The sequence below is a fragment of the Cyprinus carpio genome, chromosome B6, assembly GCF_018340385.1.
Source record: "Cyprinus carpio isolate SPL01 chromosome B6, ASM1834038v1, whole genome shotgun sequence".
In the NCBI taxonomy this organism is placed as follows: Eukaryota; Metazoa; Chordata; class Actinopteri; order Cypriniformes; family Cyprinidae; genus Cyprinus; species Cyprinus carpio.
In genome coordinates, this window is record NC_056602.1 from 23,986,765 (window position 1) to 24,009,292 (window position 22,528).

The following is a 22,528-nucleotide window of genomic DNA, read 5'->3' on the forward strand; positions in this document are numbered from 1 at the left end:
TATTTGCATCCTGAATTGCAATTGATCTTATTTCTGTCCACAACTTGCATTCTGATTGTAACTGGTCTTGTTTCCTTCACATTTAACTATTTATAATCACCTTTTCACTGCAAATTGACTGTGTTAATTGGTGTATGCAGCCGACTGAAAATAAGATGCGCACTGAAGTGTCATGACTACACAGTAAAAAAGTGATAATCTGCAACTGATACAATGAGGAGCTTTTTGTTAGGTTTTTGTGTGTGTGTGTGTGTGTGTGTGTGTGTGTGTGTGTGTGTGTGTGTGTGTGTGTGTGTGTGTGTGTGTAAAATCTAATTTAATTTGCCTCATTCAGTGACCTTAGATAATGTTGCTGACATTTAAATTTTATTCTAGCGCTTTGAGTATAAGAAAGGGGAAAAGCATGTCTAATTAATTGAAATCATGAAATGTGTGCAATTTAACAAGAAGTTATTAAAAGTTTAATAAAAATTACATTATTAAGGCCCTATTAAATCTTTTATTTATTCCTAAATTCCATTATATTTTTCCCAAATTCAGTTTTTCATTGTAATAACTTGAAAATCTGACTTAAGTGCTATAATCGGTTATCCGGTGCATCAACCAACCAAGAAAACGTGAAAACATACAACTCAGTATTTTTTTTAATCATTTTTGCTAACCAAATTTTTATTTTTGCTACTGTTTTTGTAACTCATGTGTTTTTAACATAAACTTGTGTGTACTTGAAATAAGACAAGAAAGAGAATTTAGTTTATTATCCTACTCACATGCCATGTGACTTCAGATGTGTGCCCTCAGAAAACAGTATATTAGAAGTTTAAACTAATACAGTTTAAAAACGCATGATTTTAGCGCGAAAGAAATGAAAAACAAACCAAACAGATGTTTTTTTTTTTTTTAGCAGAGTATCTGAGATATGAGCTGTAAAGGCACAGCCCCATTCTGGAAAAGCTCATTTGCATTTAAAGAGACATGCATGAAAACAGTGTGTTTCTGCTTCCACTTTAAATAGGCATTTCCAAAATTATATAAGAAATTATCTGTGTTGTATTTTGAGCTGAAACTTCACAGACACATTCTGGGGACACCTGAGACTTATATTATATATTGTAAAAAGGTGCATAATAGATCTCCTTTAAAAATTCTGAATTATATAGTAAATTCCATTGTTATGACTCAATTCTGCAATTCTGCCTGTTTTTCCCATTTCCCCCCTTTTATCTTAAATCACTGTAAACATCCAAAAAAGAGGTGAGAGGAAATGAGATAAGAGAAACTTGCAACCTTTTGTCATGTTATTGCTCTTTTTTCCACTGCTATTTGCACCCTCGGTTGTTCAATAGATGCAATAACCTTTCTGTGGTCAACGGCATCTGGTCTATGCTATCCTGTGTCCCGTTGCCAGGCCAACAGCGGCAGTGCCCTTCTTAGCACAGCCCTGTGGACTCCTCAAAAAGATCATCTAGCGGAGTACAGCTGTGGCTGTGATACAGTGTCCACGTCTGCATTTCTGCAGCCTCAGCCTCAGTCTCTTCATCTGGTCTTTGAAGGAGACCAGAACCCCCAAGTAATCAATTTTTAGTGAGACACTCCAGCGCCTGTGATATTTCAAGTACCTCCTGACTTTGTGAAAAATAACCTCGCGCAGGATGACGTCTTAATACCGGGCCACTTGGCTTCCTGCAAGTGACTGCATTAAAGCTTTCATTAGCTTTCATTGCAGTTCATTGATGACAGTATTAGAGGGGAGCTGACTTTTTGTTGATGAAAGCCAAGACTGTTTCTGAGTAACAGAAGCCCTTGTTTCACTCCAGGTGGACTCGCCTGCTCCATCTCTGGGGACGCAATTATTCTTCTCATGGCTGCATGAAAACGCACGCATCCCTAGATGGCTGCGCAGGCAAGCCCTTGCTAATTGGTGATGTCAGCGATTCACTGCTGGCCCTGTTTTCTTTCCTACCGTTCCCTTTTTTTTTTTTTTTTTTTTTTGCCTTTCTGGCACCTGCTTCATTTTGTTGTTGGTTGCGCTTGCTCAACATTTTCTCTTGCATATGCATATATCGATAAATGTTTTATTCATGGAAATTGCAATGAATGGAAGTTCCTACCTTCTCCCGCTTGCTCTGACTTTCTCCTAATGCTCATAGCATGTTTGTCAGAGCAAGCCGAGATGTTTTCGAGGAGCTAATGTAATTCAATGAGGAAAAATGTGAGTGAGACTAAAGTTTAATCCCTGTCGTGTTTCATTTGTCTTTCTTGACACTGCCGGGATCTTTTAATGAGCATGCGTTGTTAATTGATTGACTGGGATATGCGGTTGATCGCAACACATGCTGGTTGAAAAACAGGAGGTGCACTCTTGCAGTTTTGAACCCACTCTTCATCCCAAAGGATGCACGCACCTGTTCTTGAGTAATTGTGCTGGTGCCATCGTTTAATTTGACTTTAAAGATCTTGGTTTAATTTAAATGTTAACTTTGTTTACTCTTTCCTGTGTTAACCTCAGATGGCTAGGAAGTTCTCATAGAAGGGTCTTGTCAGTACTAGTGGTGTTGTTATTCATTGCTGTACGTTGTCATGGAGCAAGACCTGATGCAAGGCTTGTGAAACATGTCTCATGGCTTGTGTCATATGTCCTCTGGATATATTCCGTTTGTGTTTGTACAGGTGATTGGCCCCTCTGCATCCAACATCAACAGTAACATATGACAATATACAGTAACACTCCAGTGTCAAACATACAGAATATTTTTAGAGTTCTCACTCTGGAATTGTGCACATACTGACTGAAGAAATCTCTTATGGACTGAAAAGTGTTTTTGATAAATACTTTCTTTTGTCCTAGTTATTGGATTTGTCCAAAGAGTGTAAACATTAAGTCTGTGATGCCTTAAAACTCTGTTGGTTTGAATGGCTTGATAGGTCAGCTTTTTCTGAACACTTACCATGAAAAAAAAAAAAAATACTGAATAAAATATGTATAGTATGTGTGTAATTTTTTTATAATAATTTTTTTTAATTTATTTATTTATTTATTTTTTTGTGCAAGGATGTATTAAATTGATCAAAAGTGACAGTAAAGAAAATTTAGTGTTACAAAACCATTTTATTTCAAATAAATGCTGTTCTTTTGATTTATTTTTTATTCATTGAACACTCCAAAAAAATATGTATCACAGTTTCCAAAAACATTTTTAGGAGTAAAACATTAATAGTACCAATACATTTTTCTTAGGCAGCAATTCAGCATATTATGATGATTTTTGAAGGATCATGTAACACTGAAGACTGAAGTAATGACTGCTAAATATTCAGCTTTGCCATCACATTAATACATTTCAATTTAAAAATATATAAAAAATAGAGGACAGCTATTTTAAATTGTAATAATATTTCACTATATTACTGTTTTACTCTATTTTTGATCAAATAAATACTTCCTTGTTGAGCATTAGAGACTTCTTTCAAAAATCCTATCAAACGTTTGAATGGTAGTGTATATTCATATTATATATGTTTAACAAATATATTAGTTTTTATTATATTTCCATTGTTATATTATTTTAGTGGCTTTTTATTCTTTTTTATTTGATATTATAGTTGGGATCTGACAGAAAACGTGGAGCTGAACCTGGATCAACACATCTTTAATTTTGCACATTAAAATCAGCAATAAAGAATACATTTTGATATCAGGTTGAATTTTATATCCTACAAACCTACTCATATTTTGCCAAACAGGTTTTGTAAATCCAAACAGTGTTTGTGGAGCGGTGTTTATCACCAGGTACAGAGGGAATGCACTGCGGTGTCTCTGACACTGAAATAAGGGGCTGTCATTGTCATGTCACAGGCAGAATTAGTGGAGATAGTTAGAGCCGCGATGAAGTATCTGTCTGCGTGATGGGAAGCAAAACAAGCCCAATTAAAGCACCCGGGACCTAGAGAGCAGCCGTACAGGTGGCAGCCATCCACACACACACTCACCTTGCTCTTTTTATCTTTTAGTTTTATTGACTGTAGATGAAATTCTACTGTGTTAATGTGTAGACAACTGTTAAAGCTTGCTCACACATACAGTACACACCCAGTCCAACAAAGTGAAAATGAAGGTCGCAAAATAAGGCACTTAGTACCGAATTCGCTCTTTGCCGGTGATGTAAGTATCCACTTACCCCTGAAAGACACACCAGTTCTTGCAGAATGGATGGTGAATAGCAACTGACACGCAATTTTGAGATGAAACAGAACATGAGAGCTGGTTATCTTTTTGAAATTTGAACACATTGCAAAGCTTTTCACTAGAAAAATGTTAATACGTATTTTCAGATTTCCTAAGATTTAACATATATTCTCAAATTATGCTTGATTTCAATTAGCAAAATTGAATTTATTTTTGTTTGTTAAATGATATGAATTATTTATTTCCAGACTTTTATTTAAATCACGATTTAATACAACAAAGTCAATTAGTCATATTTTTGGAATGTATTGTAACAATTTAAGAGTGAAATTAAAATATAGGAAATAAATCAATATTCATTGACAGTGTATCGCACAAATTAATCTGTAATCTGTTATGTTTAGAAAGGTATTTGATAGAAAAGTTGGAACTGACAGCCTGCTGAATGGATTTTAATTTGTACTGTTGTTTATTTAATTTTATTTTGTTTCATTTCAATCTGAATTGTTTTTCAGATTTTCATATGGAATGAGCTGATGTCCTATTTTTAAAATAAAATTTGGAACAGTTTTGTGAAACTGATGTGTTTCACAAAACAAATTTGCCCTTTCATTTCTGCATATCCAGAAGAAATGTTGAAAAATATTTGTAATATATTAAGTATTGGATTTTTGGGGGCTGACACATTTTGAATATTATTTGAATATTAGGCACAAAGCACATTTACATGGCTTATGGCAAAAACATTATGCAACCAAGCTGCCTAAGAAGAAAAAATGTTTTAAAAAAGACCTCAGGAAAAAGAAAATCCAACATTTTGCAGGATCCTTTAAAGAAGCTTAAAGTTTATCTCTCACTTTGTCTCCTGCAAGCAATACAAGCTCTCAAACCAGAAAGCATTTTTCAGTAAATGGAATTAAATGTATTTCGCAGAAAAGAACCCAAAGAAAAAGGTTATGATTTCTGCTGCTTTTCCCCCATTTATTGCTTGTTTAAATAATGTTTTGAATATTTTTTAAGCTGCTCGTATTTATTTGATGTGCTGACCACAATGTGCTGACACCCCCTGCCGCAAAAACCAAAAAAAATGCAGCTTTAATTGAGTAGGTTGCATGAGCGCTCTCATTGTGTCACTTCACACGAAGAGCCTCAAATCACAACTGAGAGGCGTTTACCGCACGTCTAATTGCCCGAGCGTTTTCCGTTACAACTGCGCTGCCATAGTGAAGGTTAAAAACAGACCACAGGGGTGATAGAAAGCGATGAACGCGTGTCCTCAAACCCTTGTTCTATATCAATCAACGGCGATTCCATTACAGTTGCCGTGGTGTTAGTTGAATTAATTGATATGTTTTGTCTGCTTGTGGTTTGACTCTCTAATGCCTTACCAGTGCTGGCCTGCTCAGAGCCACCAGCTAATAGCTTGTTTTGCAAGCAGGTTGGGTGTCTGTAAGTGGAGCGTGCTGATGGCTCTCTTTCTCTCCTTCTCTCTCTCTCTCTGTCTGTCTGTAGGCAACACGCTGCAGAGCCCCGTGTTCACGAAGCAGCCAGGCAGCATTGTGTTTCCAGTAGACTCCATGGAGAAGAACAGGGAGGTGGTTTTCAGTTGTGAGGCACAAGGTGACCCTCCTCCTTTTTACAGGTGAGTTGACTGCCAACTTGCCACCGCAAAAACACTGCTGTTTGGTCATCTGCATCACTGCTTCGGTAAATTGTACCTCAGTCCCTTTTTACGATTCCAGAAATGCATAGGCTCTTTCGTGCCAGTGCACATTGGCATCAGTAGCTTTACACTGTGTCCTAAGCAGGTGCGACGTGATAAGCGGTAAAATTCTTCATTGTACCAGTGAGAGTTTTTGTCCTTTCTATTTCTGCAGCATTCCACTGGGTAGCCCCGCCCACAATGAAATCTCATTGGAACGATGTTCTGCCCATCATAGCTGTACATTAAACACTTTTTCTTAAAAATACTGAGTGTTTTCAGACAGGTTTCCTGAGTGCTGCTCAAATCTGCCATTGGTTGGCCAAGATACTGTAGCTCAAGATAGTCCCACCCCAAACTCATGCCATTGGTTTGCTTAATATTCCTGTATAGGACTTTTTTTTATAGATTACAAATGTTTTAGTAAAAAAAAAATAATTGGTAATTATTAAATTGGTGCATATAAAGGAAAGTTGTGAAGAAAGATATAAATGAAACTGATTGCAGATTCATGTAGTGGAAATTACTTTTAATCAGACTCTTTCAGTTAAATTCTTTTTATTTTTAGTTCTTACATTAAACATGTTGAATTATTGAGATATATACTACCATTCACAAGTTTGTGGTGGGTAAGATTTTTATAAGTTTTTAAAAGATGTCTCTTATGCTCATCAAGGCTACATTTTTTTATTATATTTTTTCTTTGATGAATAGAAAGTTCAAAAGAACAGCACTTGTTTGAAATGTCTAAATTGTTTTGGTAAATACATATTTACTTTTACTTTTGATCAGTTGAATACATTAATAAATAAAAGTTTTAATTTCTTTAAAAAACAAACAAAACAGACAAACAAAAAAAAAATCCAAAACGTTGAATGGTAGGGTGTTTTTAAGCATTTTCAAGCAATACATAATTGAGATATATCTTCAAAAATATTGTCAAATGACTGAAAATACTATTTTTATAAATATTTAGTTTTTATTAATATATCCACCGGACCTTGTTTTCGTTCCGCTTCACATGCTATGATTTCTCAATAGTTAAGTATGTTTTTAAGTATGTTATTGGAGTGTCTGGTTTGATGGCTTCAAATTAACGCGTTCCCCTGACACTGTTCAGATGTGCTGCATAAAGATGGATATATGTGCTGTTCCAGAATTGATCAAGCTTAATGGAAAAGCTAATCAGTAGCTTCCTCTTTCCTGTCAGGAAGCTTGAATCATGGAGCCTTTTGATGAATGTCCTTCTCTCGGCAGCTCTAGTGTCCATCACTTTCAAAGTGCATTAAGTTCAACCTCATGAACTACTCCCATCCCTCCCCAATGCCTCCATGTCCTTCTAAACCTATATGACCTTCCTATATGACAGTACTATTATGTGGAAACAGATAGATTTTTGTACTCGCCATGCTTTTTCATTCAAATATAATGTATCTTCAAAATGAAACTTCCAAAATTATGCAGAAGCACCATAAAACTTGATCGTGGCAGTTCTCTAGTTAATTGCTCACAGGAGGGGAACATTTTCAGTGAATAATGATTTTTTTTCTGTTCCATTTATAGCTATTGTATTGTATTATTTACTTTAAAGTCAACTATTTTACCTCTATGTTTGTAGTCTGTACTGCAATTATACTAAAAGTAAACGTTAGGTATACTGACAGTTTACTAATTAAATACTTTGTACACTTTGAAGTATAGTCACAGTAAACTACTAGTTTAGTAGTTTTATACTGGAAGTATACTTATAAGTTTTCTTTAAGTGAACTTTACATCATACTTTAAGTATGCTGCTATGTCCCTATTTAGGTTTTAATTTGTATATATTTTGTTATATGAATATCTGAACATACAAACCATCCAAAGAAAGAACAGGGTATCTGCTTGTAAACAAAAAAAATTATTCTAGCTTCATGCATTCTTTTTTTAAACACTTTAATGTGCTTAAGTTTCGTAAAAAATAAAGAAATAACATTTTGAACAAAATGCTGAAAAAAGAATACGAATTGGATTCTGAATGATATTCAAAATGTAGATGGAGTCGATCAACACCCCAAAGCTTGACTATAATTATTACCTCTTCATCGGTCGACATTTTATTCCATAACGTTACAGTTTTGATCCTGTTTCATGTCAGATGATCCTGTTACATGTGTTAGTATCTGTTGTTTCTTTTTCTTCTTCACTTGTGTTTTCTTGGAAATTCTGTACAGAAGATGTGTACTAGCGCCCTCTACTGTATAACAATGAAAACACGGATTCCAGGAGCACAAGTATAGTTCAAATATATTTAGACTTTTTGTAAGTATAAGTCAAGTATACTTAAATATCATTTTAAGTATATTTCTGAGAAGTACATAAAGCCCATTTCTGAGAAGTACATAAAAAGTAAACTAAAAACATACTTTCCTATTTTTAGTTTAAAAGACGTATACTTATAACACTTATAGTGTTTTTGTGCCATTTTTGAAGATTGAAAGCTGTTGTAATCATAGTAAATGCAAATATTTGGTCAGTACATTCTTTCAAATGTATTTTTGTGTTCCACAAAGTCATACTCATTTGAAATGACATGAGGTTGATTGCAGAATTATGCTTTTAGTTGAACTACCCTTTAAGCTCATGCACAAGCCCAGAGGATAATCAAAGCTGTGATTGTAGCTTTTGAGCTAAGGCATCTGGTGTGTGTCTACCTTCTTGGAAGAAGGTTTTAGTAAAGAATGTGTTACGCAGAAAGACTTAAAGTGTGCAACAGATCCTCAAACTGCCTCCTGTGTCCTGAGCCAGATGGTGTTGTATAGTCTGCTACGTAATGTCTGTTTGAGCATGAGCACGTAAAGCATGTGCTCAGCAAATGGAGCGTCTGGTTAAAGCTGTCACTGCCGCGAGGAGTTTGATGTTGTGATCCTATGTAATCATACCTCAGTACTATTATTTTTATGTCAAACTACACTTTCAAGCCTTTCTACCTGATCTGGCCCATAAAAATAAAAAAATATGTTTGTTTGTATAACCTAGTGCAGACAGATTGATTCACTCATATAATAATAAACATAAATAAAAATATAGAATAATATTTTTGGCTTAGATAAGTAAGGAATAATGTGCTGTCAGCTGGTCATTATTACAAAATAAACCCTGACAGGATGATCGCTGTATATTATTTTGTGTATTGCATGACTACCTATAAATTAATGGACATAAAATATTGATTTGAGTTGCAAATACTGTGCTGTGTAACAAAAACAGTTCATTTTTTAGAAAGGTCAGTCATAGAAAGTAGATTTTATCACTGCCACTCAACCATTGGAATTATCTATTTTCCGTTTTGTCATAGTATGCATGTACTGTTAGACAAATTTTAGGTTTTAGAAATTGATATTATATTAATACTTGTTTAATTGTAGCAAATGTGTGTATATGTAGTGAGCTTGAATTATATAACACTACTATTAAAAAAAAAACTAATTTAAAAAACTTCCACATTTTAATTTTAGGATATAAATAAAATATTTAAAGTGTCATTTTGTGAATAAGTGAATACACTACAGTTCAGAAGTTTGGGGTCATAAAGTTATATGTTTTTATTTAGGTAAAAGAAATATATACATTTATACAAAATTTAAATCAAATTAAAAAAAATTACAATCTTACAAAACATCTATTTCTCAAATAAATCCCAATCTCAAAGAATTCCCAAACATGAAACAAATTTGTGGAAACAGTTTTAACATTGATAATAGTAATAATAATAATAATACATTTTTCTTTATCACCAAATGATTTCTGAAGGATCATGTGACATTGAAGACTGGAGTAATCTCTGCTGAAAAATCAAAATTTTAAATCATAGTAATATTTAACAATAGTACTATTTTATTGTATTTTATTTTGTATAAATACAGCCTTGGTGAGCATAAGAAACATCTTTCAAAAGAAAAAAAATGTACCAACCCTAACCTTTTGAATGGTAGTGTATGTAGTGTAAAATTCATATCAGACTAGAAAACTAATTTGAAGTATTTAAGCACAAGATCAAAAGCTTTTTAGTTTGGAGTCAATTGTGTTTAAACTTTTAACTGGTATTATATATTGTTTGAGACATCACATGTGATGCATGGCAATGTGATTTTCCTTAAAATATCAAAAATAAAATGCTAAAAAATCATGGTATATCACTGAACAGCCCTGTTAACCTTCCATGGTCTGACGCTTTGTAACACCTACTCCTCGTGGAGAAGGTTGGAGAGGCAGTATAATTGAAGTTTAACAACTTATTGTAAATTACACTGCTTGGTTCTCTTGATCTGAGACGACAGCTGCTCCTTACACTTCAGACTTCCCACCTTCTCTCTCCGTAGCTTCTCATTCTAATTCACTTCTCCTCTTTACCTCACTTCAAGAACCTCAGCTTAAAACATGAAGGAGACTAGAGAATGCTATAGAGTATCCTTGCATCACCTCGTCGTGAAGTTGAGGGAGAATTGTCAATCAAAGGAGAGCCTGTAGCCATAGTTACAGCAGCAGATGGGAAGTGGCCGTTTTTTAACGGTTACACAAAGTTTCTTGACATGCTGTCATATACCAGCATTCTCATTTGTATGCTGATAATTGATCTTTTGAAATGAAGTTGTTACATTTTCTGGGAGAACGCGATGGTATTTCTGGCCCCCACGATGAAACGAGAACAAAGCATTGGCGTAGTGTGAAAATGCAAATGTGTCACAAAAACTTGGAGATAAAGAGAAAGAACACAGGCTGTCTGTGACACGAACTGGATGTTTTGTCACCCAAGATGGGAACTGTAGGTGGTGAAATCTCAATTTCTTCCAGGGACAGGGGGTTAGTAATAACTGCTGACATCCATTCGTACCCTTCTCTTGTTTCAGTGCCATGCTATTTTATATAATTAGATGGCATAGAAGCGATACATCAACTGACGTTTCTTTTAAAAGTTTGATCGCACTTGATGTGGTGTTGTCATTATTCTTAATTGCAAGTGTGCTTTTAGACTTCACAAATGGCCAAATCAAGAATCTCAAACAAACAAGAAACTCATTTTACTGTCAGAAACAACTGCTCGTCCGTTTTTCTTTTCATCAGCCTCTCTAAGATCAAACAGAGCAGAATAGGGCACTTGGAAACTAGCAGGAAGGGGAAATCATCTTATTATTGAGCCTGAGATTTGGAAACTCTCCACTCCTATCAATTACCGGCATCTCTGAAGACCGTGCAATATCGTTCGCTGTGGGCTACAAATATGAAATATTTATTGCGTTTTTGTCTTTTGAAAACACTCAGCGTGGGGATGGGAATGTGTTAGCGTCTTTGATTTAAATACTAGATTCAAATTAGAGCAGAAGTCCTGAAAGAAGCAATGTAGGGTTACACCCATATTATTTTGGAGCTTTGCATAGACACGCAGTCGCTTCCCGGTGTGAAGAGTCTTTGTGTGTGCAAATGACCCGCATCTCAGGGGCATTAGGGAGATTCTGTTTTTGTTTAGGAAAATAAGAAGCATCTGTATACAAATGTGAAACAGACAAAGAAAACAAGATGTCGAACTACAAACACCATTTAGAAAGCACGTGTGAATATACCACATGCTGGGCGATTTAACATTAGATTTCTCGCTAGTTAAAGGGATAGTCCACTCATAAAATATCATATACCAGCCCCCAATTCAGATAATCTAAAGAATGTGGTTAACTAAACAGTTTCGGTACCCATTGATTTCCATTGTATTTTTTATCCATACAATGGAAGTCAATGGGAACCAAATCTGTTTAGTTGCCAACCTTCTTTTGTGTTCCACTGGGGAAAGAAAGTTATACAGGTTTGGAATGACATGAAATTTTTGAAGGACTGTCTCTTTAAAAAGGCACACAGCTATCATGTGGGCCACTTTTTATTGTCATCGCAATGAAACGTGAATTCGAAGTTTTTTTGTCTTTTTATTCATGTCTGTTAGCTTTGAAATTAGTGTACTCCTAAATGGTGACAGGAATAATGTTATACCAATTATGTTACACTCTTCTAGGAAAACAAATGCTGAATTATCTTATACCAGGGATGTACAGTACACTATAGCAGTTTTAGTCCAGTTTACTGCAACATCTGCAGCTGAGATTGGTGGAAGGTGCCCTGCTTTGTTCCTGACAGGCGGTCGAGGACATAACCCTAAACGTGCCGCTAACCCTAACCATATTGAGCCTGTAAGGCTAATCAGCCTGTCAGACACAAAGCAGGGGCACCTTGCGTATATCGCAGACTAGCAAAGCAAAAATGGTTTATCATGTGTTTTGAACTGAAGGTTGTTGGCTATATAAAGTCAACATGAAATCCAAATCGATCCATGTATGTTCTAATTTGGTCCCTGATGTTATTGTAAATGATTCAGCTGTGCATGTTATTTCAAAGGTAAAATAGTAGTTAGTCTTCCAAATTTCTGTTTAAAATGTGTTTTGAACTGCCATCACCAAGCCTTAGATTTCAACCCATCTCCACCAACTGTCATTTAGAGACAATTTTTCATGATCTAGTCAATTACTGATGGATGAAATCATCACACACCATACTTTTTAAACATCCTGTTACACTTAAAAATATGTCCCATCACATTACAGAAGTAAAACTGGTTGTAAGCAGTCTGGCAACTGATGTAGTGATTGATATTGGCTTAAAAAAGGATAAGGCCTTTTGATATGTCAACATGGGTAGGAAAATCAGTTTAACATATTTTATGGGTTCTTAAAAATTTGGGGGAAGTAAAGATGCTGCAGTGGGAGGTTGTAAGGGAAGTTATTAAAATATTATTTATTGAACCATGCAGGAACATCAGTAAAATTGGCCTGTTTGTGAAATGGTTCAAATTGTTAGAGTAAAATATATTTATGTTTAAAGAATAATCAATGGTTATTAATAGTGTAACATGCTAGTTATGATTGTCCTATCGAACATAGATCTTGGGCTGCATGATTTTGGGTGAAAATGTAATTGAAAAAAAAAAAAAAAAAATATTGGATTTGGCGGATTTGGTAATTTGGCCAAAATTTGTGATTTATACAGTATAATGACAAATAAAAAAAATAAAAAATAATAATAAATAAATATAATTGTTATGATTAATTTTGTAATATTTCACTGTAGAATAAAAAAATAAACAGTAAAAAAAGTTTTTTTTTTTTTTCAAACAACAGATGATGAGCTGCTCGTGTGTAAAAAAAAAAAAAAAAAACACATAACACACATATAACCTCATGAATGAAGTGCAGTCGTCATGCCATTACCACTGTTAATGATGAAAAGACAGCGATATTTCAAAGTCTGCTTTATATGTGAGATTTTGTATTGATTTGGCAGCTTGTTTGTTTTAATAAGGCTGTTTGAAGGGTAGGAGAATCCGATGATAACTTAAATGAATTCTATCCTTCAGTAATCTCAGTAAATTCCTGTAGTAATCACACTGCATGCTATAGAATATGGGGGTGCTCACTGCAAATATTAGTTTTGATTGGTGCTCTGCCATGATAAAGCTCACATTTGATGCTGTATGACTTTGTGTTCAACAAGATGGATGATCACAAGCCGTGCCATTCTGGGCATTAATCTTGGTATGGGGGGAAAAAAACAGGCTTCTGAATTTATCAGGACTACAGCTGGTTGCTTTTCATTTAGCAGACACTTTTTATGCAAAGCACTTTACAGTGCACTAATTGCAAGGACAATCCCTTTGGAGTTAGTGTAGTGTACTTAGTGCTTTACTTTGGAGTCTAATAATTATGGATCTTAGTAGCTCAGCACAGTTCACTGGTTCTGTTTATGTGGGATCACACTTGGAGGTGTTGTTTCAACAGCCCAGATTTGTACCCACTGGTCTGAAGACACTCGATAGTTGCAAAACAATTGGTAACACCAGTTCCACCCTGCTTCCACCCTGTGTTTTCTTATTAAACTTTATTAGATGAGATTGACTGCAATGTTTGTAAACCTGAACATTTTATTGGTCATTTTGTAAACCAATTTCTTATTTTTTGTTTTACATTTTATTCTGTATTTTACAAAGTATATAAATTAGTTTGCTAATGAATACAAATAACTACTCAGAAATACATTCAGTATGTTCATTCAATATTATATAGTTGTCCCAAAAATGATATATTATATATATTATATAGTTGTCTTGACTATTTCAGTTTTCGTAAATTATTTTTAGTTAAAAAAAAGGGTTATGTCTTTAAAATAAATGACCCTTTTTAAGAGTGGCTTAAGTGTCCAAATAGTTTTTATAGCCACTTTATATTTCCATTTCCATTTAGTCATTTAGCAGATGCTTTTATCCAAAGCAACTTACAAATGAGGATCAAAATCAACAAAAGAGCAATGATATGCAAGTGCTATGACAAGTCTCTGTTAGCATAATGCAGTACACGTAGCAAAGTTTTTATATATATATATATATATATAAAGTTTTTATATATATATATATATATATTATATATATATATATATATAAATCAATAAAAAGAAAACATATAGAATAGAAAAAGAATAGAGCAAGCTAGGTCTTAGAGGCCCCCTGTTTTGCTTTGTGTTAATTGTATAATAAATAAAAAGAAAACAAACAGAATACAAAAAGAATAGAGAAGCAGGTGTTAGGTTTTTTATAGAAAATAAGCAGTTAGTAAATGAATAGAGTGCAAGTCTAAAAGGGGCAAGTTATATATATATATATATATATATATATATATATATATATATATATATATATATATGTATTGTATATATATGTATATTGTATATGTATATACTAAAATTAGTAGAACATAAAAAAATATATACTGCTTTTTTAAAAATATTATTACAATTTGAAATAACTGTTTTCTATTTTATTATAAGTCTTAAAATATAGTTTATTCCTATGAAAAATATGAAATTTCAGCAGCCATTACTTCAGTCTTCAGTGTCACATAAATCTTCAGAAATCATTCTAATATATCGATTTGGTGCTTTAAAAAGCTTTTATTGTTATTATCAATGTCGAAAACAGTTGTGCTTCTCAATATATTTGTGGAAACTGTTTCTTTGATGAATAAAAAAATGAAAAAGAACAGTATTTGAAATGGAAATCTTTTGTAACATTATACATGTCTTTATTGTCACTTTCAATTTCAAAGATCAATTTAATGGGTTCCTTCTGAATAAAAGTATTAATTTCTTTTTAAAAATCACACTGTGAAAAACTTTTGAACGGTGGTGTAAATTACTTATTTTTTCAGAAATGTTTCATATATGCTCTTATTTTTGAGAATAAGTGAATACAGCTACAACATAAGCTTTGTTATGACATTTAGGTCATGGAACGTCATGATGAGAAATGTATGAGTTCATATTGAAATCTCTGAACTGTGAACTCCTTTGTGTTGTAGGTGGAAGCTAAATGGCAGCCTGCTCAACCCTAAACCCGGCTCCCATCACAGCCTCTCTGGAGGCAACCTTCGCATCAACCATCTCAATAAAGACGAGGACGCTGGGACGTACCAGTGCCTTGCTTCCAACTCCTTCGGGACTATTGTCAGCAGGGAGGCCAGCCTAACCTTTGCCTGTGAGTCACATTCTGATCTCTGATCAAACCACAGCAGCACACATCAGGCCCAAACAAACAGGACATTGCAGGCCTGACGGCACACACTGGTAGTGTGGACCTTGTTCTCCGTGCTGATCAAAACGGAAATGTTTTCCCTGAGGAGAGCCTGGTTGCTTTCTCAGTCTATCTCTCTTGTTTCTCTTTCACTCTGTCTGTATCTCACATACGCACAGTGTGTTCAGGGGCCAGATTCAATCATGCAGTCGTCATTTATATGGGCTGATAATGAGATATCAAAAAATGAGATTCAGTGAAACACATTCAGGCCTTGTGCTCCTTGTTATGGCTGTTTTGAAAGCGACGACTGGCAGCTAATTGGTTTAAGCTCCACCCTTTCCACACACCACAAGAAAAGCTTTATCCAGCATATAAAATAATGAGACTGAGGTTATGTTCCAAATAGCGTACTACCATACTAATTGCATAATTTCTCTAGAGGGCACTGGACACAGTATGTGATACTTTTTACAATTTACAATTTGTTTTCTGGACTGGAATATAATATTGCCAAATGCTTGATTAAAAAATGGTTTTATTTCCAAGGAGATAATTGAATTCCCCTGCATTAAAAATGCAACACAATAAGTGTGACATGTGACAGTAATGCAGCATATGACTAAGCCTTACAATGGCAAAATGCAATGAGTAAAATTCTGATTTTATGGTTGAATTTGTATAGATTTTGTCACTTTTTGCACTCCTTTTTCTTTGGATTGGAATGGCACTGTTTGAAATGTTTTTATAATGAATACTTTTTCATATACTGTGTAAAAAAAAAATAGTTTACACAGCAGTATGGAAATAATTTTCTTTTGTTAAATACATCACTTTTTTTATTGTCAGTCAGTTTGATTTGGTTATAAATTGGCAAATTAATATACATAATTTAGACAACTTTCTACATTTAGAAACGGGGTGGTCCTAGCATGTCATTTGCATTAGTACATTTTTTCATATCAGTCAAATTATCACAATATGTAAAATCTCTATTTCATTCAAGTTTAAAGCCACATTTTTGCTACAGAGTGAAAGTTGCAGAAACCAGATAATAAAACCAGTGCATAAAAACGTGATATAAGCTGTAATAAAAAATTGTTTACATGACAGATTTTTTTTTCAAATGCACAACAAAAAGAGAAGACAACAGGTTAAGTAAAAATATAAGGAATATGTAATATAGTTCAAATATTAATAATAAAAAAATATTTTCTAGTTTTTTTTTTTCTAGTCTACTATCAGATTAATGGAAATTGAGTGGCTTTTTTGTTTTATTGACATCTTTCCACATTTGAAAACCATTTGAGTGATTACATGAGACATTATACATTTCAGTAAGTTATACTGTTTCAACAGACCTTCTGATGTTCATTCTTGTTTATCGTGTGCTGCAGTTTAACTGGTAGTAAAGAGGAAGAAGTGATCGATTGACATGCCCATCTGTCACCACATGAAATGGTGTCAAATCCACATTTATTTATTTTTATTTTGTGGTCAAATTAACAGAATTTGAAAGCTGGAATCTTTTTTTGTTCACAAGATGATTTAATTTATTTCAGCCCTACAAAACTATTTCGAATGGACAACTATTGCTGCTTCAGCCAAAAAGTTTCGGTTGCCAAAATTGTGGTGCATCACAAGTTTGCATAATGCATAAATATTGTATTAAACTTTTGTTATAATTTCATTGAGGAAAATTGTATGGAAATAATTATTGCTATTGATTTATTGCCCAGACCTATTTAGAAATGAAAGTGTTTTAGTATAACTACAGAATTTCTCTCTAGCACAACTCTGATTGGCTGACCCGTTTTTGCATGCACTGATAGCAAAAGACAAACAGACTTTTCCAAATGAATTCTGATTCACCACATTGCCTGAAGACGATGGCACTATATGACAGGAACAATCCAATTCTGTGGGGAGGAAGTCCGCTGTCATCGTAAGACGATTGGCTGACAGATCCATCAATCGCTGGTCTCTGACCTTACTAGGCTTCAGTTGTTGTCGTGTGGTGGGGGCACGTGTCTCTGACTGCTCCACATCCATCTTCTTTATTACTCTCTCTATAGCTTAATTAACTCCACCGCATGATGGAGTGGTGCAGGTTCAAGAGAATAATTTAAAGGGCAGCTGATGTTATTAGATGGGATATTTTCTAATTTGGTATCTAATGCTGGAGAATTTGTAGGCGACCACATTGTGCATGAGAATGCATAAAGGTGAAGTCGAGAAGTCACATTTCAAGCTTGAATTCGTCAAATGTTTTAATGCTGTAAAGTAGATTAAGGAAAATGCTGAAAATTGCATTTGCAAATTGGAGGTTTGTGGCTACTGGTTTATATGTATAAACTTTAAGGTCATTTATATGCAAAACACAAATATTATAGACTCCTCTTGTACTCACAGGTATATCTAAAAACATTGTACTTGATGTTTTTCATGGAAATATAATGTCCAACTCATAAAGAGTTGTGATTTACGTAATTGAATACAAAATAATATATAAATATGTATAATAAAATGAATGACTACTAGTTACTGTATGTATTACAACAACATGTTGTATGTACAAAATATTAAAATTAGTGCTGTCAAATGATTAATCGTGATTAATCGCATCCAAAATAAATTTTTTGTTTACATAATATATGTGAGTATAATGTGTATATTTATTATGTATATATAAAAACAAACACATGCATGTATATATTTTTGAAAAAAATTTTGTTTATATGTTAAATTTATTTATATATAATATAAAATATAAGAATATAAATATATAAATGTATATACATGTACAAAGTTTAAAACTATTTACTGTATGATATACAAATTACACAAATATATTATGTAAACAAAAACTTTTATTTTGAATGTGATTAATCGTTTGAAAGCACTAATTAATATATATATATAATTGTACATGGTTTCAGAGTATTGACAGACTTATATATATATATATATATATATATATATATATATATATATATAATTGTACATGGTTTCAGAGTATTGACAGACTAACTCAGTTATGGCATTTGTTCTTAACATTCTCTGAAAATCTGTTTGAGGATTATGGGTAATATAGATCATGACCACAAATTTTTCAATCAAACACTTTTTAAAATACATACATCCACACTTCTGGTTTCTAAACACAGTAAGTATACGTAGATCATTCCTTAACCTGAAATTTAGAGTGGTTTTGATAATACATTGATGTTATGATTAAAAACATTCCTATATGGGGAAAAAATGGTTTTACTTATAAAATCAGTACCTTTGACAGTTTTTTAAATCCTGTTTCATTAAGAAATGCATTAACACAGGAAAGAAAACAACTCTAATGAGGCCATTTCATGGGATTTTTTTGTCTTTTGTATAATTTTATACAATTTGTACAAGTGTGGTTTTAATTCATGCAGACATTTAGCAGCTTTCTGTCAGCTTTAGAAATAATAGTTGGCTCATGAAGTAGTTTGCGTCTCTTTAAATGTATTTGTCTCTAAACACCTCTGCCTTTTATTTTCAAATAAATGACTGTTGGAAATCACTTAATGTGTGAAAATACATTTATGATAACTTTGGAGTAAGCTTGTACGCTGCCTTTGTGTGCTTTCAAATTATCAAAAGTACAGGTTATAAAAGAGACTTTCATTTGATGTGAAAAAATGTTTTTTTTTTTTTTTCATTCTCTCTGAATAGAACTGGATGAATTAGGCAGATATTGAAAGGGTTGTCAGTAGATGCATAGGAAATGAGAAAAATTGTCAGTGTCGATGCACCAATCCCTAAAGCAGTAATTGCATTCTGGGGAATTGCAGAATGTTTTAATTAAAATGCCACTGATAGAGAAGGCTGTGTGCTGCGTCTTAATCGTATTTCACATATGTACCATCTTCTCATTTTCATATTCGGGTCCTGAAAAAGACCTTGCTCTTAATGGGCAATAACAATTAAAGTTCTTTTTGACTTTGTAAGAAAAGAAACTGGGTATCTGGGTATAAGTTAACAACATGTTGAACATTGTGGTGACAGGTTGAAAGAATATTTTGCAGTTCAGCTGATGTTATTTGATGGGTCAGTGAATACAGAAGACATTACCTACTATATATAGTCAAGATACCAGGTCTAGTTGTCACAAGGGCTCAGAATCTCAGTAATAGTGAGGTTTCGAGTCTGAATGCACAGATGCTTGTTTTTTCTATATGAGTAGTTTAGAACGTCTAGTTTTGACCAAAATTGATTTAATTAGGCTTGTTTTTGTGAATGTACTAGAAATCCAATATAATTTTCTTTTGAAGAAAAAGGGAACTTCACTAAACCATAGCGTCATACATTAAAGCAATGATGAACTACTGTAAATAATGAAGTCTAAACTGGGTTCAGTATATTTATATTGAGGGCAAATTGACATTTCATTGGCTGAAACAGTGGTTATTTGTGTGTGTGTGTGTGTGTGTGTGTGTGTGTGTGTGTGTGTGTGTGTGTGTGTGTGTGTGTGTGCGCTGCATTTTATATTTTTGCTGTTTTTATTAATCGTTTTGCATTTCATAATTATTATGAATTTATTAAATAGTCCATAATACATGGACAAATATTTTTTTTACCGTGTACTTGAAAGGTTGTAAATTAAACAGAATATTAGAGTATAATATAAGACAAGAAAATACTATTTCTTTGAACTTCAATTTTACATGTTTAATTCAGTGTTACGTTTTTATTATTATTATTATTATTATTATCAATAATATATATATTTTTTTTTTGCAATTTGAGATTTACTTGCAATTTCTGAGTGCAAATTGTTTCTACACCTTTGTACTGCTATATTGTATACGATTACTTTTAGTTCAGGTATGGTGTAGATACTGGTGTTTTTCATAAGAATAAATTGAATTGTGTCAACATGCCCCACTGCTGGTTTACACATATTAAATGAAAACAGAAACACATATAATTTTTCCTGACCAGTAATGGTTCAATAGCTTTTTTGTAGCTCAGATTTCAAGGTATGTGTCTGTACAGAAATTGACTTTCAAAATTAAACCTACCCTGAGAAATATTCACAGGAGTACAAATGTGACAGCTAATAAAGAGGGAGAGAGGAAGAGAGGAAGAGCTGTTAATCAAGCATTTGAGGGATTTCTTTTTATTCTGTCCCAATTGACAGTGAAAAACAGCTGGAGTTCCTTTGCCGTCTGATTTGAGGATTATATCTTCTTCCTGTGGAGGGAGGGTCACGTGTATCACCAGTCTTTGTAAAGACAGGACGGCTCACTAGGACCATGATAAGTTATGCTGGCATTTACAAATCGCCCGCGGTGGTGGCTCTTGATAGTCAGGTTCATTTAGATTACTGTACATCCCATCAGATCGGTTTTGCATAGCTGGAAGTTCTTCAGTGGTGTCGTTTTTCTTCATTTCGAACTGTTATGAATTGCAGAATCGGAAAGTGCTCATGGGACATTGCATCACGGCAGCACCGTGTCTTATTTCTCAGTCCAAAATGCATGCCTGCCATTCAGGTAAAAACACATGGTGTTAGTGATTTTAGATGAAATAAAAAATCCCATTAATGTTTTTATGAATAAAATTGAGACATTCCCCTTTAGAATATAGCAACAGTTTTACACTGTAACAGCGTGACTGATCTGGGTATTGAATTGCTGCTGTTTTGAGAAAATAAGTCTTCCTTGGGTGTATCAAGGACATTTTAAGTTTTTTTTTTTTTTTTTCTATTTACCTAAAAGCTGTTCTTTGGACAAATATTGGACATTTATTTATTGCTAATTATTTTTTGTTATTTATTCTACATTTTAAATTATATTTAGCTTTTATTTCATTTTAACTTTGAGCACAGTTTATTTATTGTTTATTATTTAAATATTTTAAATGATATTTTATAAAAGAAAAATGTATATTTTATTTTAAATAACCTATAACTATGTTTTGGGTACAATTTGCTAAAAACAATTATCCCCAGAAGCTACAAATCTAAGAAAACTTTCTAATGACATCCTCTTCAGGACTTATTTAAAAATAACAACAACAAAAAAAGATTATTTTTTTTTGTTCTTTTTTTAATGAAAACAATTTACTTCTTATCTTTGTTATCAATTAGAGCAGTGCTTCTGAACTGGTTTGTTGTGGCAGGTCTGTACGTTCTCCTAATATTTGCATATCTGCTGCTGCATATGGATTTACAAAATTATTAATTTGTCAAGTTTATCATTTTGCATGTTGTTAGTTAACTGTAATATTCATGAAATGACTAAATGTAAATGTCTACATCTGATTGTAAAAGTTGTGTCTTGAAGCCAAACCAGTTGACAAGCACTGATTTAGAGTATCCCTGTAAGTGTTAAATGTGTATTTACCACATTTTTATTTTATAACACTGCATTTCCTTAGCCTGTTTAAATGAATACCATCTGGATCCCCCCAGCTCCGACTGTTTATGGGGATGCGTGTATTCTTTTTAAAATCATGCCTTCATGTGAGCGGCTGGTGCAGGATGCTTTTATGCCACGTTTCTTCAGGGGAAATAAAAAAGTGAATGGTTTCAGCTGTGTATATTAAAAGAAGCATTTGTTTAAGTACCCCTCTTCCTTTCTGTCTATTTCACTTTCTTTTTGAAAAACCTCAGCTGTGTGCTATCCTGAAGGAAACAGCCCGCTGAGTACTTTAAACAACAATAGTCTCTTTGCTCTTTTCGGTGTGTGTTTATGGAGCAGGGAGCACCACTTGTAACCTTCCCAAAAAATAAAAGGCAGACAAAAAAACTATAGTGACATCAGGATTGGGATTGTAAGTAGCCCGATAAAGGTAAACCGGCTAAGATCAAACCTGGTGCGCCCCACTCTCGCTGTGGACGACCATATGTCCCCTCTCCAAATCACTCCGGCTTTTATCTCTATCCAAAATATACCCCAAAAGACATTCTTTTCTTTTTTTCCTGCCTCAAATTAATTCAGTACCTTAGATGTTGAAT

The 22,528-nt window shown here is 33.6% G+C and overlaps 1 protein-coding gene across 3 annotated transcripts in view; it reads left to right on the plus strand.

Annotated features, from left to right (window-relative positions):
• cntn4 (contactin 4) overlaps positions 1-22,528 on the plus strand; it is a 128,383-nt gene that overhangs the window by 30,284 nt on the left and 75,571 nt on the right. For all 3 annotated transcript variants that reach the window (XM_042726385.1, XM_042726384.1, XM_042726383.1), the window contains exons 3-4: positions 5,699-5,828; positions 15,317-15,492. In XM_042726385.1, the coding sequence (XP_042582319.1) occupies positions 5,699-5,828; positions 15,317-15,492 (306 nt within the window). The remainder of the gene's footprint in view (positions 1-5,698; positions 5,829-15,316; positions 15,493-22,528) is intronic.